Source organism: Artemia sp. Qi Xiang Cuo, chromosome 13, assembly GCF_049724085.1.
Source record: "Artemia sp. Qi Xiang Cuo chromosome 13, ASM4972408v1, whole genome shotgun sequence".
NCBI lineage: Eukaryota > Metazoa > Arthropoda > Branchiopoda > Anostraca > Artemiidae > Artemia > Artemia sp. Qi Xiang Cuo.
Genome location: NC_142806.1, coordinates 47245344 through 47263245, shown reverse-complemented (window position 1 = coordinate 47263245; position 17902 = coordinate 47245344). Strand labels below are relative to the sequence as shown.

Here is a 17902-nt window from a genome sequence, read left to right as displayed (position 1 = left end):
CAAGTTTTAAAGAATTTAAAAACAAAGTTAAGGAACAAATATATTCTAATTATGAGTTTTAATTTACTATTAATTAATTTTTTTTTTTATGGGTGTTTGAAGCATGAAGGAGTCTTGTGAAAATTGTGGATCGTTTTTATTACAGTAACTCCAGTAGCGGCTCGACAAGGAAAGATATATATATATATATATTGATTCAGATTATCAGCAATAATAGTGCAGTTAGTCCATGCTTATATCCAGTTTTAAGGATATTTTTATACCTGACATGCTCCTACGACCACTTGTTTTCGCAAGTTCATGGACAAGCCAGAGAATTACGCTGAAAATAAATTTTCTTTTTCCATTTAACTTGTGAGTCATTCCATTCATACAAAAATGATATCTAATTTGGCTCATAGGTATCACAAATCTTAAAGACACTCCAAAAAACTTTTTTTTTTTTTACCAATTATAAAGTTTCTATTGTTCAACCCAGTGAATATAAATATAATACAGTATGATCATTCCCTATCTCAACCATTATACAAAGCCGGACCAAGATGCAAATGCTCCAGAGAACATTTAAACAAGTGTAAACATAAGCGACATTCGATTTTTTCACGGGTAGACAAGTCAGATTTCTCTTGAACGCGAAACTTGGTTTCACCTTAGTAACACTAAATTTTAAGAAGAATTAATTTATTAACTAAATTTTAAAGAAAATTAATTTATTAATTAAATTCATTTATTCCAATACATATACACAAATTGGTAATTAGAAGTGCAATGTTATCATTAGATGTTTTTAGGAATTACAAGTAGGTTTCGAAGTCTCGAGTTGGTTTCAAAGGCATTTTTAGAAGGTTTCTTCGAAAATACGCGTTCCAGGGTAATATACACATGAGCGCCGATGGCAGATTAAATGGGAGGAGCTATTTGTAGGCGCCGAGAATGTAGTAGCCAATAATCCCTAAGCCATGATATTGCTGTTATATTATTTATATACAGTGGTTCAACCATAGTAAATGGAAAAAAAGAGGAAAAGCTAGACATTACATGATTTTGAATAGACATAGCCTACTGAGAAAAAAAAATATTTCAAATATACTATAATCAGAGCTGATAACCTTTAAATCTATACCTGAGCAACAATAGTAAAAATGGTAACTACACACAATTCAACTGAATATATTCCACAAACATAGCCTAATTTATTTACACACTAAAATGATAAATCATATTACAAACCCTGAGCATCTTGACTCGGCACTTCAAACTCTTGTTCTTCTTCTGGTGTGGGCCCAAGAATTGCAGCAAGCGTTTGAATTCCCCTCACTGCAGTCCTACAAAGATAAATCCTATCTTCGTCACTAAATTTGTCAGGATCTAAGTCTTCAAGTTCAGGTGGGGAGCACCGTTCAACACATTCTGCCTTTGTATTATCCATAGGAATAAAACTGGATATCTTAGATTTAAATGCATTAAATAAAAAATTTTTAGTGACATGATAGGTCAGCCGTTTTCTAAGATTTTGCTCAACCATGGCTTCACATATTTGATCTGGCTTAGCATCTTCAGCAAGTGGAGGAAGTACAATATGATCAGCCGCAATATCAGTTTTATGAACCCCCTGATGGATCTGACAGACCCCAAGGGATAAGCCCAAAACTCCGGCACATAAAGGTCCCTTTTTATCAAAGCATGTCTTTTCTATTTTGTCATATGTTCCAAGCAATCCAGGCTTGGAGGATGGGCCAAATAAACTAGGACATTTTCCTAATGTTGAATTCCATGTATCAAATACAATGTTTATAGGAAGGCTGTTTATAAATTGGAGGGCAGAGAGTGTAACAAAAAAGTATATCAGCATTGTACCTGAAATAGATTAAATTGTTAATATCCTATTCTGAACCTAAAATCATAACAGTGAAAACATCACAAAAAAAGACTTGAAATCTAATGACTTATGCGATTAATTTATCTCATTAGTTGAATTACAAGGGCGATCTGAAAAGTTCTCGTTCTTACAGTTAGATGGCATTCCTATTCAGGTGGTTTTTTTTTATGCTAGCATGGTTGCAAATAGACACTGGATAAAATTTCAAGTCATTCTTTCCAGCAGTTCGTAGTAGACAGTCATTTAAATCAGCTGTGGCGTGTGTATTATGAGACATGGAAACAATTCTGATTGTAAGGAAATGGGCTACTGCGTCTAGAAATGACTACAGAACATCCTGGATAATCCATATGAACGCGATCAGAAAAGTACTACAACATGTGAGATGATTAAAGAAGTGCACATAATACGAAGGTTTGAAAAATCGCTAATCCTGTAAGCATATCCATAGAATATGTTAGCCGCATTTTGCAGAAGAAAAAGTCTTGTGCAAGATGGGTACCTTGAAGCTTCTCTGGAGCAAAACCTTATTTTCGACAACGTATCACAAACTTGGCATGTTTTATGGAAAACGAAAGTAGTTTTCTGCGTTGATATGTGACAGTGGAAGAAACATAGACTAACGATTACACGTCGAAATTAAACCAACAGTCCATACAGTGAATCAATCGGTTCTTCAGCCTCAAAGAAGGTGAAGATGCTGCCATAGGTGGGAAAGGTTATGGCACAGGTTCTTTGGGACGCCAAAGATTTTTTAATTTTATTTATTTAAAAAAAAAAAAAAAAAAAATCAATGAAAACAATAACAGACGAGACTGCAGCCAGTGGAGCGACCGGCGTCCTCGAAAAATACTGCAGACTCTTCAAAGCTTTACACCATGGCATACAGAGCTGTGTTCAAGTCAATGGCCGGCGCAGCCCATTCTTTTGAATCACGACAGGGGTGAGTCAAGGATGTGCAGTGGTTTCATAGCCACAATTCCATTTCCATTTCATCCACAATTTCTTCAGATGGCTCGCTTCTCCCCAAGCTGCGAGCAAGGCTATCCAAAGCGTCTTCTGCCATAGGCAGGTTGAACCGTCACCTTTGGCGAAAACTGAATATCTGTAGTTCAACCAAACTGCAAATGTTCAACACCCTCGTCGGTTCTGTGATGCTTCACGGAGCTGAGACTTGGCAAGCATCAGCCACAACCCTAATGGCCATTGGTATATTTCAGTCAAAGAGTCTGAGAAGGATTGAAAGTCTCTGGTGGGTCGACTTCGTGAGCAGTCCCGGTTTTCTACCCAAGCAGCTGAGGGTACCTTATGGTGGTTTATACATCTGCTTCAAATGCCCCCACACTTACCCGCAAAGACGACCTTCGACTTTGACCCTATCAAAGCTGGTTGGAAACGACCTCACGACTGACCAAAGAAACGATGGTCCGACAGCTTATCTGTGTTCCTAGCGATGGCAAATATCAAACCGAGTGAAACGCAAACCCTTGCAAAGGACGAAAATGGATGGATGAGGCAGACGTCCCTCTCTACATCGAGCAGCACCCAGCAGGATACCTAAGTCAAGTAAGTCAATAATATATGTCTATAGGTTATTTTTGGGATATATACAGCTATAGCCAAGTATAATTTCAACCATTGTAAAAAATCTCTGAGAAATATTCCAACCTTATAAAATAGAAAGAAATCATGTAAGAGATTCCACAGTCTTGAGATATTAAAATCACTCACACCCAAACCCTGCCTGTATATAGGGAAGGGAAATACATCACCCCCTACTCTGAGTGGTCTGGAAGCCCTTTCATCATGGAGTAATTGAAAGAAGTACTCACAATTCCAATTTTGACCCCCAACCCTCCTTTGAAAATGTTTCTTACCCTTGCTTGATTTTAGAAAGCCTATATAAGCAATAGCCACTCATCATATCTTACATGTTAAACCCTTAAGGAAGATTCTGTTCAAAGCCAACCATTCTGCCGATCAATTTTCTGCCATTTTGTTAATTATTTACTTTGCTTGTCTCTATGGCACAGGAATACTCAGATAATTTGGGAATTTTAAGCCACTGATACTGTTCCCTCAATTGCTAAAGTAATATCTAGACACAACAGAAAACTGCATCTGCATGAATGGCACCTAGTCATGCTGCACCCATTTTGTTTCTGATTTCTATTTATTGTTGGACGTAATTGTTGTATTTAATTCTTTTATGCACTATATACTATTATCTCATTGCATTTTACATCTAATATCAAGTTTGTCCTATATTTTTGTATCTCCTTGTTTTGCTCCATCTTATCACTGTTGTGATTGACGGCTTTAAAAAAAAAATTCACTAAATTTGCATTCAATATGTTTTCATTGCTTTTCTTTTACTACAAATATGATTGCACTTCACTGTATCTCATGAGTCCTTTTGAAAAAAAATAAAGCATTTTCTTTTTGTGTCACTTCCTATCGTGTCAGAAATGACCCCGAGCCCATTGGCAGATGTCAGTTTGGCGGAATCTGGGAGAGCCATTGAATCGGGTTTAACAAAGAGATGGCACAAGATCACATCAGATGGGAGTCAACCCTACAAAATCTTCTAGATACTGGGTGGGGCGTTTGCCTCTGGTCCCACAACAAGTACAAGTAAAGTCACTTCCTAGTTTGTAAGGCTTTAAACATTCTGTAAAGACAATATTTAGTGCCAATTTTTACAGGATTAGATAAAAAACTAGAAACAGAGAAGAAGCAGAACTAATTCACTAGCTGAAAATATAATACGTAATGAAAATATAATACAAGGCTTACAGCAACAACAGCAACACTTTATGAAATTTAAAAATAAATTTCATGTGAATTATTGTCTCAATTTATCAGTAGTTGTACTGAACCAATCGTGCTCAAAATCCTCCTCAGGGCCATACTGTGGTGTTTCTTTTGTGGATGGTGAAGTTTTCGCCACAGTAGAGTGCAGACGGTCTTGTATCATAGTTTTATCCTTTCCTGCTTAGATTAAAGCTTATTCCAATAGGCCCTGCAAAGAACGCCCCCAAAAAAAATGTCCCGCCGGATCCCACCCTAAGTCCTAATGAAATTCATCCAGTTTTGCCTCATCTTGGCTGGTCAAGCTCTATCACAAAGCTCACATGAAAGCTCAAATTCTGAGAATAGGACAATGATCAGTGTTGGAGCTAATGTCACCATAGATGATAATGGCTTTCAAGAGGTCCTTTCTAGGAGCTCCAAAAAAAGAAAAAAACGTCCCCAATCAAAAGTATTTCCCCTCCCCCTGTCCAAGTTTCTCCTACCCAAAACTTAGGAATTTACCTCAAAATTTCTCCTAATACCCCCTTTGAAATAACAACGATTACTTCAATAAGGGTTGCAATTTTCAAAATGTTAAAATCAATGTTTTCTCTTAACATTCACCATGATGGATCTTTACTAATAGCTGTCCAAGATCAGAAATCTGTAGATATATAATTTGGTGCCAAATATCTGTCGAATACATTAATCAATTCATCTAAACAGAGTCTAAAATAATCCCCAACAAAAATATTATCTTACATTGATTGTCAAACAATACAACTTAAAGTATTAAAAGATGATACCTCAGATAGGGCTGGTAACGCAATCCCTGTAGAAGATGTCACTCAACTGGGTAAACCCAACACTAATGGATTAAAAACAAGTAAATCTTTCTTATTTACACTGAAGGAAAAAATTAATATCCCAGAAAAGTTATTCCTATTTGGGCAAATCAAACCACACAAGGAATACAAGCCAAAGCCTATCCAGTGTCAGAAGTGTCTGAAACTGGGACACACAACAAATAAATGCAATGAAATTCTCCTAGCCTGTAGTAATTGTAAAGGCTCCCATCCTAAAGAGTTCACAACTTGCACCAACACTCAGCCTACATGTATCAATTGTAAAGGCCCACATGAATCCACCAATAAATCACAATGCCCTGCATATAAGAAAAGAGCACTAACACTCCAAATAGCAACAGAGAAGGCCATTCCATACCCTTTTGCAGCTATGGAAGCAAATGCTGCCCAATCACACCAAATAAAACCTATATTGAAATCAGACAAAACTCCCAACTCAAAGACTCCCAATGCATCAAGTACCCCTTACAAAACACCATCCATTAAGTCCCCTAGCTCATATCTCTATCAAAAATAATCACAAAGCAAACACGCCACCTTCCCTAGTGAAATGAGGTTAGCCTGGGCCCCCCTCCCAACGGGAAACAAACCAGAAACACTACCAGGAAGAAGTTCCTTAGCTAACAAACTGAATGCACAACAGAACATGTAAACCCCAAGTATATGCTCATTCATTCTAAACTGCAATGCAGTTCAGGCCATGAATATACAACAACAACAGAAAACAAAAATCATTGCTGAATTGGCAAAAATCTACATCCCTAATCATATGCTCATTCAAGCAAAAAAAAAAAGATCTTGCTCTACAATTAACAAAGCTGAACATTGATACACAGTCATATGAAAATTAAATCAACAACACAACACATATTAATACTCCAGTGGAACGTAAGATCACTTACAGAAAATAAGCTAAATGAACTAATATCTTTTATGAATAGTAATTCCATTGAAATTGCTTGCCTCCAGGAAACTCATTTAAACCAAAATCAACAAAAAGTCTCTGGGATATCCTATCCCGAGATAGGATACATCATCAGAGAGAAAAGGAGGTGGAGTAGCCTTAATAATTAATAATAATCTAAAATTCTGTGGCATCAACTTTCCTGATTTTGTAAATGATGTTGATACAATTGGTATCAGTGTTTGGCTGAATATTACAAAAACTTACATAATAAGCTTTTATAACCCTAATGGCCAAACAACAGATGCCATGGATTTCTTCAGTTATATAAGTATTCATAATATGTTGAAAAATATCATTATTTGTGGAGAATTTAATGCCCACAGCCTTTTGTGGGGGGATAAACAAGCAAATAAAGCTGGTAAGTTCATTGAGCGTATGACTTCAAATAATATTGATTTAGCTGTTGCTACCCCTCCAAACCTGAATACATGTTTAAACCCCAAAAGTGGCAGTTTCTCTACAATTGACCTACAAATTGTGCCATTAAATATTTTGAATAAAATCTATATAAATAAAATTGATAGTCTATGTACTGACCACTTTGCCATAGTTTGCTCTCTAAATGAGCCTGCTGAAACTCTATCACATACCTCCAAATATATCAACACTAAAGCAAATTGGCCTATGTTCCAAAATAATCTAAATGACGAAATTACAAGTTTAACCCAACATGCATACATTTCAAACGCAACAATTGACACACAAGCTGAAGTTTTGGCATCTTTACTAATAAATACAGCTAATCATGCTATCCCCAGGACAACACCCAGGAAAATATTCCCAAAACATATTGCCAAAGCATGGTGAACAAATGAGTGCCAAAATAAATGGAGAACAAAAAAGGCAGCTAGGAGAACATTCCTAAAAAAAACATCACCTACTACATATTTAAAAATATTACAAGCAGAATCTAATCTAAAAAGGAGTATAATAAATGCCAAATATAACTACTGGAATAATTTTGTAAATAATCTCTCCTGAGAAACACATGAGCCAATTATACATAAAGTTATAAGCCACATCTGTGGGAAAAAGACTTCCCCCAACCCACTCCTGTATGAGCTTATACATAATAATACCTATTATGGTAATGATAATGACAAAGCTAAGCTAGTTGCAACTTTTTTTGTTAATAAGATAACATTACACAATTGCAGAAAAACATCCCCAATTTCTATGAACCCAAGTTAGCAACCTTGCCCAGGATCAGAGTATGTAACCAGTCCGTTTTTAATCCAGGAAATAAATAATGCAATACATAATATTATGACCAAGACTAGCTGCAGCTATGAAAATATTCACCTTACATGGATAAAGGACATAATTTCTTCATACAAACATGAACTTCTGAATTGTTATAATCATGCTTAGGCTTCATCTATGTTCCCCAATATATGGAAATGTTCGTCCCTCCTACCAATCCTAAAGAAAAATAAACCCAAAAATAACCATGAGTCTTATAGGCCCATAATGATTAATCCTGTGATGGGTAAAATAACGGAGAAAATGATCTATTATCGATTCCTCTGGTTTGTTGAAAAAAATAATATGATCCGTCACACTCAAACTAGTTTCAGGAAACACCACTCCTCAACAGATGCTTTCATATTGTTAACAAATGCAAGAAATGAATCATTCTCAAAAAATAATGCCCTAGTCGCAGCTTTCCTAGATTTTGAAGGGGCATATGACAATGTGAACCACCAAATCCTCTTAAATAAATTTGCAAACCTTGGACTACCCCCAAGCTAGTATCTTTTATAAAATCGTTCATAGAACTGCAAAGTTTCATTGTTTGTGTAGGTGCAGCCTCATCATCTCAAAAGACAATAACCAAAGGCCTTCCTCAGGGAGCAGTCCTCAGCTGCCTCCTCTTTGCCCTATATCTCAGGGACATGAACCTCCCCCCCACGAATCTACAATATATTGATGATCTGGTACTATGGTCATCTGGCAACACCTTTGAGATTGCACAGTCAAAGCTGCAAAAGTCACTTTTCCAATTTGAAAAATTTTATCAACATTCAGATTTACCCATTGCACCTACAAAGTAAAAAATAATCCAATTTCACCGAAAGCGAAACCAGGTTAATGCAAGACTAACTCTAAATAGAACAACTATCGCAGAAGATAATCATATTAATTACCTAGGTCTCATGCTTGACCAAAAACTTAATTTCTACCTCCAAATTTCAAACACAATAAAAAAATGCTATAGAAAAATAAGGATACTAAAAAGACTTCTTTCCACACCCTGGGGAGGTAAGGAGAAAACCTTACTCCAGTATTATAAATCACATATAAGACCCCATATTGATTATGGGCTCATCGTCTATGGTGGATGTGCAAAGACCCAGATACAAAAATTAAAACAATACAAAATTATATAATACATCTCGTATTTGGTCTTAGGAAATCCACAAGCAGCAAGTTTTTGCTTATGGAGAGTGGATTAACATCAATATGGAAGAGATGTAGCTTTCTCTTGATAAAACATCTTACAAAAATTGAATCAAATAGCTCACACACTCTACATAATTGGTTAAGAAATCCAGCCATGTATAGAGGCATTGCAGATGAGTATGCCAATTTTCAGAAGAAGTTCCCTGTACCTGCAAAGTCTGTTGCACCTACTTTCCCCCAATCCTCCCCATGCAATTGGTCAATCCCCATAATAAATACTGATTTCTCAAAGTGGACTAAACATTTAACCCCCATAGCTTTTGTCCAGAAAAAAATTTGCTGAACTTAATACAATTACTTATAAAAACTATTTCTAAATCTTTGTTGATGGGTCCAAAATGAATGAGAAGGTACCAAGTGGTGCTTTCCTTCCTCACCTGAAAATTGCAATGGGCGAGAGATTGTATAATAATGTATCTATAATGTCTGCAGATTTAAATGCCATAATCATGGTATTAGAACACCTTATGGAAAACCAACCTCTGATTGCTAATTCTAATAATATTATCGTGTATTCCGACTCTTAAATCAAGCCTTGAGTTGCTGTCTTCAGCTCCTCAGTATAAGCTGGATATTGACACTTATCATTGTATCAGTATTATTGATAATCTTGCTCCAAGCGGCATAAGAACTTATTTTCAGTATATCCCTAGCCACTCTGGTATATGTGGTAATCATCAGGGTGATGAAATAGCAAAAGATGATACAAATATCGACCAACAAAGTGGGAGACCAATCCCCATTAGAGATATTTATTGATGGAGACTATCAGATACTATGTTTAATAAAAATAATCCTATCCTTTCCCCCTTTCCCAATAAGTATTTTTCTAAAATTTATCATAGAATTCATTCTGGAACGAATGGACTAAATTTTCTTGCATTCTTGTACCAGTTTCCTAATTCAAGTGGTTCAGTTCCCCTGTCCCCCCCTTTGCAGGTATTGTAATATGAATAATGAAACAATTGACCACTGCCTATTTGAATGTAATATGCTGACGTCTGCACAACATACCTTGCTTTGTAAACTGTTAAATTACTTCAAACACCACAAATCTCACTATCAGCCAAGAGCCTAGCCAACTATACCTGCACACAGAGCATAGAAATCAACATCTATCAACTTATATTTTAACTCCTTGAGTCAAAAGATCTACTGAAAGATATCTGAGAATATCTAACAAATAAGAGACAACCAAGCCAGTAGCTCAGTAGCCCACAGAGTGAAGGAAAAGGGCTAAATAGTATCGACTGAAAAGCCCGCCTGCTGTGAAATAGATGAAGAAGAAGAATACGTTATTTGACTTGCCATTCTTTTAATTCCCACTAAGGTCCATCTTGGATCTGCTCAACTCCATATTAATTATTAGTAAAACACAAAGAAAAATAATAATTTTTACTCTGTTAAAGGCCCAGTGACACACCATACAAATGGGTTAGTTATTTGTTGAGTAGCATAGTAAATGTCATTTTTATTTTCATGGTTTATTGTTCTCTGCAGGCAATTTTGATCTGATCAATGTTGTAGTTGAAATAGCTACCACTGAGTCTAGTCCATCATTAATGACTCACTCAGCAAAAAAATTGGTACTCTCATACTAGCAGTGTCTTTATAAATGCTTTTTTGGATCTCCTCTCAATCAACAGGTTGCAGTGTTATTAATAAAGGATTATTATTTTGTTCACAAAGATATTTGTCAGTTAGAATCATATCTCTACCATGGGATCAGAATACTAGAGTCGGTGTTTTCAATCTTTCCAATCTTAGATGTATTGTAGGTTTTAGAGACCAGTTATACAATTGGTTGTATGCCTCTGAACTCTGATAAGCAATGCTGTATCACAATGGTATGAGGGGGAAACAAGCAGATACCAAAGTCCAAATTGGTCTCAAAATGGCATTACTGAGCCTTAAAAACATATTTGTGAGTAGCTTGAAAGTGCAACTTTTCAGAGACCAACATGTCAATTAGCCTTCAATACCACATGCTGCCAATGCTGATGGAAATTAAACCACTTTAAATGAAACAGTTTTCAACTGTAAGTAGGTGTGACTTGGAGTTAAACATGGTGTACAAGTGACAGGGATCATTGTAGCCAAAATGGAGCAAACTACACTTGGATATTCTAGATTCAAGCCACCAGACTGGGTAGATCTGTTTGTATCCTAGATCTATACATCTCTTAAGGATGTCCTCATTATTTGTTCAACCTTATTTAGAGTTTACTTACCCAGCCTGGCATCACTTTCTCCAGTAAAAGTTAAAACAAACCACTCTGAATGCAAGGAGGGATGGTTTGTGAAAGAAGGATTGGGCTTAAGACTGTTTCTGATCCTTTGGTTGTTGATATTCTCCCCACTTCCTCTGACATTCCCACATATCCCCAAGATCACCAGAAGGATTGGGGTAAATTGTCTTTCTGATCCTTGGGTTTCTTGTATTTCCCCCCTACCTCATATTCCCACCAAAAACCAAATTATCTGTAAATGCACAAAGAAAAGTTCTATTCCTTGCCCTGTTGTTTTTATCAATGACAGCTACAGGTAATCTTTTATGCCCTCATTTTTCGAGTGTTACAATACAAGCAGGTAGCAAGAAGAAGCCTGTTGTCACTCTTCTTTTTAGTTTTATTCTTGTTTTTTATTTCTCTTTAGTGTGACAGGCAACCCAATTTGTAGTTAAATTATTTCGCCTGAATGTTAGACTGACAAATGGACAATATGACAGAATTCCAAGCAGTCACTGACCATGTTATTTTAGGCCTTTATATTTATTTGACAAAGATGCAAGTTTGACCAGTTCCGCTTGTGAACTGTTATGCTTAAATACAACATTTATTCATTCATCAGACCCCTTTTGTATTCAATTTATAGATCATGAACAGACATTTGATTCAGCAGATGGAAAAGCTCTAGTGAAGGTCCTTTCCTTGCATGATATACAAGACAAGTACATTAGACTGATTACTGCTATATATAAGGATCATTTGGAAAGCAAAGGACATTTTGTATAAAAATTTCAATAACCAATATAAAAAAATATAGCTTTTTATATATATTTTTTTAATATCCTTATTTTTACTCAATAGTCATAGCTGCTATGGTACTTAAAGTTTGTTTAGTTTTTACTATTTTTGGAGGGAAAAATGTGAATTGCACCATTCCATTGATTGCTGCTTTGTTTATGGACTGATGTGCAAAACTCAATTTTCATCATGAGAAGCAATGTGATTCAAAAACTCATTGCCACCTTTACAAAAGTGGCTGAGGAAAGTCAATGTGGACCCCAGTTGCTTGCTTTTGTGCTCTTCTAGTAGCATTTGGGGATCCCAACTTGAACAAGTTTTCTGGCTCAACATCCAGATGATGCTGAGCATGTGCAACAGTACCTGGCTGTCAAATATGGAATGGGGAATGTCAGTGTCTCAAATGTCTGCCACCTCGTTAGTCCTACATCAGCCCATTTGGTTAACTCTCAACACCCTCCCCCAATCATGTTTTCAGTCCTAAATTTTGAAACTAAAAAGGCCATCCTTCAAAATTCTTTTGAAAGGAAAGGGACTGTGCAATTCAGAAATGATGTCTCAAAAGCGGATCAAGAAGTGAGGCAAAAGTTATATTCTGAGCTGTACAGGAGACACAACAATGGAGAGAATGACAAAATCACCCAAAAAATGGTATTCTGAGGTTAAAAAGCTGTCTGACAGCAGGCTTGAGCAGCTTAGCTTCAATCTACCCGAGTCCGCTGATGTAACTGCCAATAATCTAAATAAATTCCTCGCTTCCATTGTCCAGAACCTTCCAGCATTGTCTGATCAATTACCAACAGGAGCCCTTTCCCCTTCTTTTTCCACTGTTTCCCTGTCTGAGATAGAAAGAAGAATTGAAAAACTAAAAAAAAAGTGTTTGTCCTTTGGATATCCTGTTTCCTCTTATTAGTGCCTTCAGTGACTTCCTTTCTAAGCCCTTGTCTGTCAGTAAATATGATGTTGAGGCTAGACTGAAAAACCTGAATCAGAACAAATCTGTAGGGCCTAACAGAATACACCCTCAGACATTAAAGGAAGCTCATGCAGAATTGGCCTTGCCTCATGCACCACTTTTCCAGAAGTCCCTGGATACAAAATTAGAGCCTCAGAACTAGTGGAATGCTATTATCAACCCTATCCATAAGGGTGGCAGCCAATTAGACCCAACAAATTACTGCCCAATCAGCATTATATCCAATGTTGGGAAAACTGCAGAAGGAATAGTAGATACTGTCATTGTCAGACACCTCACCTCCAACAATCTTATTACACAGAGACAGTATGGATTTAGATCAGGACAATCCATTGATACAAATATGATAGATGTGTACAATTCTGTCACCAAGGTCCTAGATAAAGCAATACCAGTAGATCTCATTCTCCTAGATTTTGCCAAAGCATTTTTTTTATTTATTTATTAATACCAAAATGTGGTAAACTTTATCAACTTTATCAAGTATATCATCATCAACTACAGGCAAAATTAATTATCATTGGGGTAAGCCAGGAGGTTGTTGAGTGGGTGATGGCATTCCTGAAAGATAGAAGGCAGAGCATAAAGGTACAGGGGGAAAACTGTCAGGCATTTTACTCACATAGTACAAAAGTAAAAAGTGGAGTCCCACAGGGAATGCTCCTTGGTCCAACATTATTTAACATCTATATCAACAATGCCCCACAATCTGTCAAAATAAAATGAACCTGTATGCCAATGATTCAAAAATCACCTGCCCTGCAAATACAGCTGAAGAGCAAGCCTTATCACAAGTTGATCTGGACTAGCTCTCAGATTGGGAAAAACTTTGGAGATTAGAAACCAACATTAAGAAATGCAGGACAATTCATTTTGGCAGAAAGAACGTGAGGGGTCAGTATCACATGTGTGGAATAGATCGTGTTGGGCAGATGATTGATTCCTCCCATGCTGAAAGAGACCTGGATATACTGGTGGATGAAGAATTGAAGTTTGACCAGCATGCTCAGTCAGTTGCCTCCAAAGTGCTCCAGACCCTAGGAATTGTAAAAAGAACATTCCACAGTAGGTCACTAAAGCTGATGTCAAAGCTATATAAAGGAATTGTTTGACCAAAACTGGAATTTGATATGTATGTGGTAACCCCATTAAATAAAGACAACAAGAAAAAAGTAGAATATCCAAAGGCAAGCAGCTAAATCAATAGAGGGTTGTAAAAGCCTGGACTACCCATCCCACCTGGAGAAGTTACAGATTCTTACCCTCTCCTATCAACAAAAGCATGGGGATGTCATCATGGCAATGTGATGTTACGTGAACTTGCATCAGTGCTTGCTGGGCCACTCACATATCTTTTTAATCTTTGTCTCTCATCTGGTAAATGTCCTTCAGCTTGGAAAAGAACTATCATTAGGCCATTGTACAAGAATGGTTCAAAGTCCCATTTAAATAATTACAGACCAATTTCAAATACATCAATCTTTTCCCGTATAATGGAGAAAATTGTGGTGAGTAGAATCCAAGCACATTTTGAGGAAAATAATTTATGGCATTCTGCTCAGCATGGTTTCCGTAAACGAAGATCTTGTAACACGCAACTTCTTGAGGTGATTTGTGATTTTCAATTGATGGCTGATAATGGTATTTTGTTTGACTGTATTTATATTGACTTTTCCAAAGCATTTGAAAAAATTTCCATTCCATTTCTGATAAAAAAATGTCAACTATATGGTATAGGCCCACAAACTATAGCATGGATAACAGATTATCTTACAAATAGAACCCAAGAGGTTGCAGTAGGTGATGCCTTGTCATCACCTATTTCTGTCATAATTGGAGTTCCACAAGGTAGTTGTCTTGGGCCAGTACTCTTCTGCCTTTATATCAATGATTTATCCGGTGTTGTTAGGAATTCAACCATAAAAATGTTTACAGATTATGTAAAAATCTACAAGCCAGCCATGAGTGAACAAGAGATTTCTTTACTTCAAGAGGATTTGGTTACTCTTGGCCAGTGGTGTACTGCAAACTCTATGTTCATTAACGAAACCAAGTGCAATGCTGTGCACTATTTGCGTAGACTCCCTCAGCATTACCATTACTTTGTTGTTGGTAAATTAATTTCAAGTGTAGAATATGTTCGTGACCTTGGGATTTGTTTTGATTCAAGTCTCAAATTTAATAAACATGTATCAGATATCACCCATAAGGCTAATTACCAGTTATTACGTCTAAGGCGTACTTTTTCTAAGTTTAATCTTCATTCACTGATTTCACTTTATGTATCCACTGTACGTCCAGTACTTGAGTATTGCTCATAAGTATGGTATCCCCTTAATAAGAGAGATAGAGAGAGGGTTGAGAGAGTGCAACATAGGGACACCAAACCCAGACCATACCTGAATCATCTACCTTACCACCAGAGAATGCATATACTACAGTTGCCTTCTCTCCAGTTCAGACATGTTAGAGCCGACGTAATAAATACATTTTGCATTGTTAGGAATATTGATAATATCACCCCAACTCACTTTTTCACTTTTATAGAATACAGTAGTACCTGTCAACACCAACACAAAATTTATCCACCATGTTCACAGAAAAGATTAGGCCAAAACTCTTTGTCTAGCCGAGTGTGGAAGACTTGGAATTCACTTCCATCAGAAATTGTTGCAAGTACCACAGTCCAGTCTTTCAAAAGTAGTCTAGCCTCTACAGATTTCTATACTAGGTCCTATCACAATCCATTTTGAGATTATTTTTTTACCTTTGTATTACCTGATTTGTGACAGTGTGACAGTTATTTTGTGGGCTTACTTTTTCGTAGGTTTCAATTATTAACAGATAGGTTTGAGTTAAGTTGGTATGTTATTGTATGTTTCAGTAATATTGTTTTTCCAATGTTTTTCAGTTACTGTATGTTTTTGTTATGTCATTGACATTGTTATAGACTTTTTTATAATTGTTTTGAGCGACAAGCTTGTTAAAGCTTACTGTATCTTGGTATTAATAAATAAATAAATAAATAAATATGCTTGAACCTGACCAGTCAACAAGAACTAGAGGACACACCAAGAAGCTTTACTGCAAACAAGCCAACACCAGACTACAGAACAGCTTCTTCCTGAATAGAGTTGTGGGGCTCTAGAACTCCCTAAGCAATGTTCTATTGACAACTCAATATAGCACAATTCTAAAAATTTCAGGAAAGAATTAGTGCACCCTGTCAATTGTGATTGAGGAGGGATGTTGGGACACAATTGTGAGGGCAATGATTATTATGCATTGGCTTTTAGGTAAAATTTTGGTAATAAAAGCCTTTTTGGTAAAAAACCCTCTTTTAGTACAATTGTGGTCTAGCAGCTCTTCTGAACAAACCTGTTAATAAAATAAGTGGTGCTATTAAATTCCTTATTTTAATGCTCTTTTTCAATTTAATAGTCATTACCTTAACCTTAGGATATATAAAAAATTAAAAGAAAACACAAAACAAGGAAATCCTTGCTTTGCACAGCTGTTTTAACAAAGAGTACAGTACACAACACATAATGAGATGATAACAAAGAAATATAAGGTTAGCACATAGTGGTGGCCGCTTCTGAAGGAAACAAACTACTGGATTCTGTATTTTATGCTACTTTGAAATATCATAGTTACTTTTCTCACAATATATCCTATCTCCCTCTTTCCTTATGGTCCCAGATATAAACCTAGGACTATATGAAGAACTAAAATAAAGCCTAAAAAAAAAGAAGAAATTCTTACTTTATAATATGCAAGATGTTTCTACTAATCAGATTATTGTTTTCTTCCATTTTTATCCACTTTTTCAATTTCAAACATAAATTCCTTCATAATATATTCAGGAAAAATTAAATTTCATCAGGATGAGACTGCAGAGCCCTATTTGAACAAAGAACCTATGATGTTTCACAAGATTTAGTTAGTGGAAAAATATATTAATAAGGCTATATCTTGAACCATCAGAGGGGGGGTGTACATTATCAGAAAAGCAATCATGATATTTCAAAATAGCATAAACCAAGGAACCTAGATCTAATGACAGGCCACTACTTTTATTTGTGTTGCATGTTTCTTTCAGAAGTGCCCAACAGCTACACTTTTTTCAAAATTTATTATTCAGGACTAGCCTATATAGCTTATTGTACCATCAGAGGGAGGGGTGCATTGTCAGGGATAGAAAAGCAGCATAAAATAAGCAATATAATGGTACTGCTTTTAATTTTATTAACATGCTTCCTTCTGAAGAGGAACTAAACTGCAATTTCAACCCTTTGTTCTACCTGATTTTACCTTAAACTGTCAGCAAAATTCACTTTTTTTCTAACTCAGGACAATATTGTCCTAGAGGGTAACCTTAACAAAAGTAGCCTAAAGGTTACCCTATGTCTATTATGCAGGAACCTAAGATCTTAAATTGCACTGTAAGTGAGATAGGGTAGGGTACTGGTGCATTAGATGGTCAGTTCTAAAAAGTCAAGTTTGGTTAATGCTAAGGAAATAAAATAAAATAGGATGAATACATAATAGTTTAGAAACAAATTTGGGTTATATATTTGCACATTAGGGGGGAGGGGCTGAGGGGTAAAGCATAGCATATATTAAATACACATCCTAACCTAACCTAGGTACCCCCCCTAAACCTGCATTCCTAATCTGTAATCCAATTGCATTCCTAAATCTGCATTCCATTTCTTAATAACAGTCTCTTTGAAAATAACTGGTCTCTGGCAGGTTTTGTCTGTCATTGCATGACTGGTTTCCTTGCATAGCATATAAAAGTGACCATCTAATGCACTAGCACCTATGGTAATTATGACCAAGGCTGTACTCTGGTGGGGGTTAAGGGGGTTTGAACCCCCCCCCCCCAAAAAAAAAAATCTGACTTGTAACAATTTAACAAAAATGGAT

At 36.3% G+C, this 17902-nt stretch overlaps 1 protein-coding gene across 4 annotated transcripts in view; it reads right to left on the bottom strand.

Moving 5' to 3' along the window:
* LOC148945344 (uncharacterized) overlaps positions 1-17902 on the bottom strand; it is a 29549-nt gene that overhangs the window by 9621 nt on the left and 2026 nt on the right. For all 4 annotated transcript variants that reach the window (XM_089098808.1, XM_089098804.1, XM_089098806.1 and 1 more), the window contains exon 2: positions 1231-1857. In XM_089098808.1, coding sequence (XP_088954934.1) covers positions 1231-1852 — 622 coding nt within the window. In that variant the 5' untranslated portion in view covers positions 1853-1857. The remainder of the gene's footprint in view (positions 1-1230; positions 1858-17902) is intronic.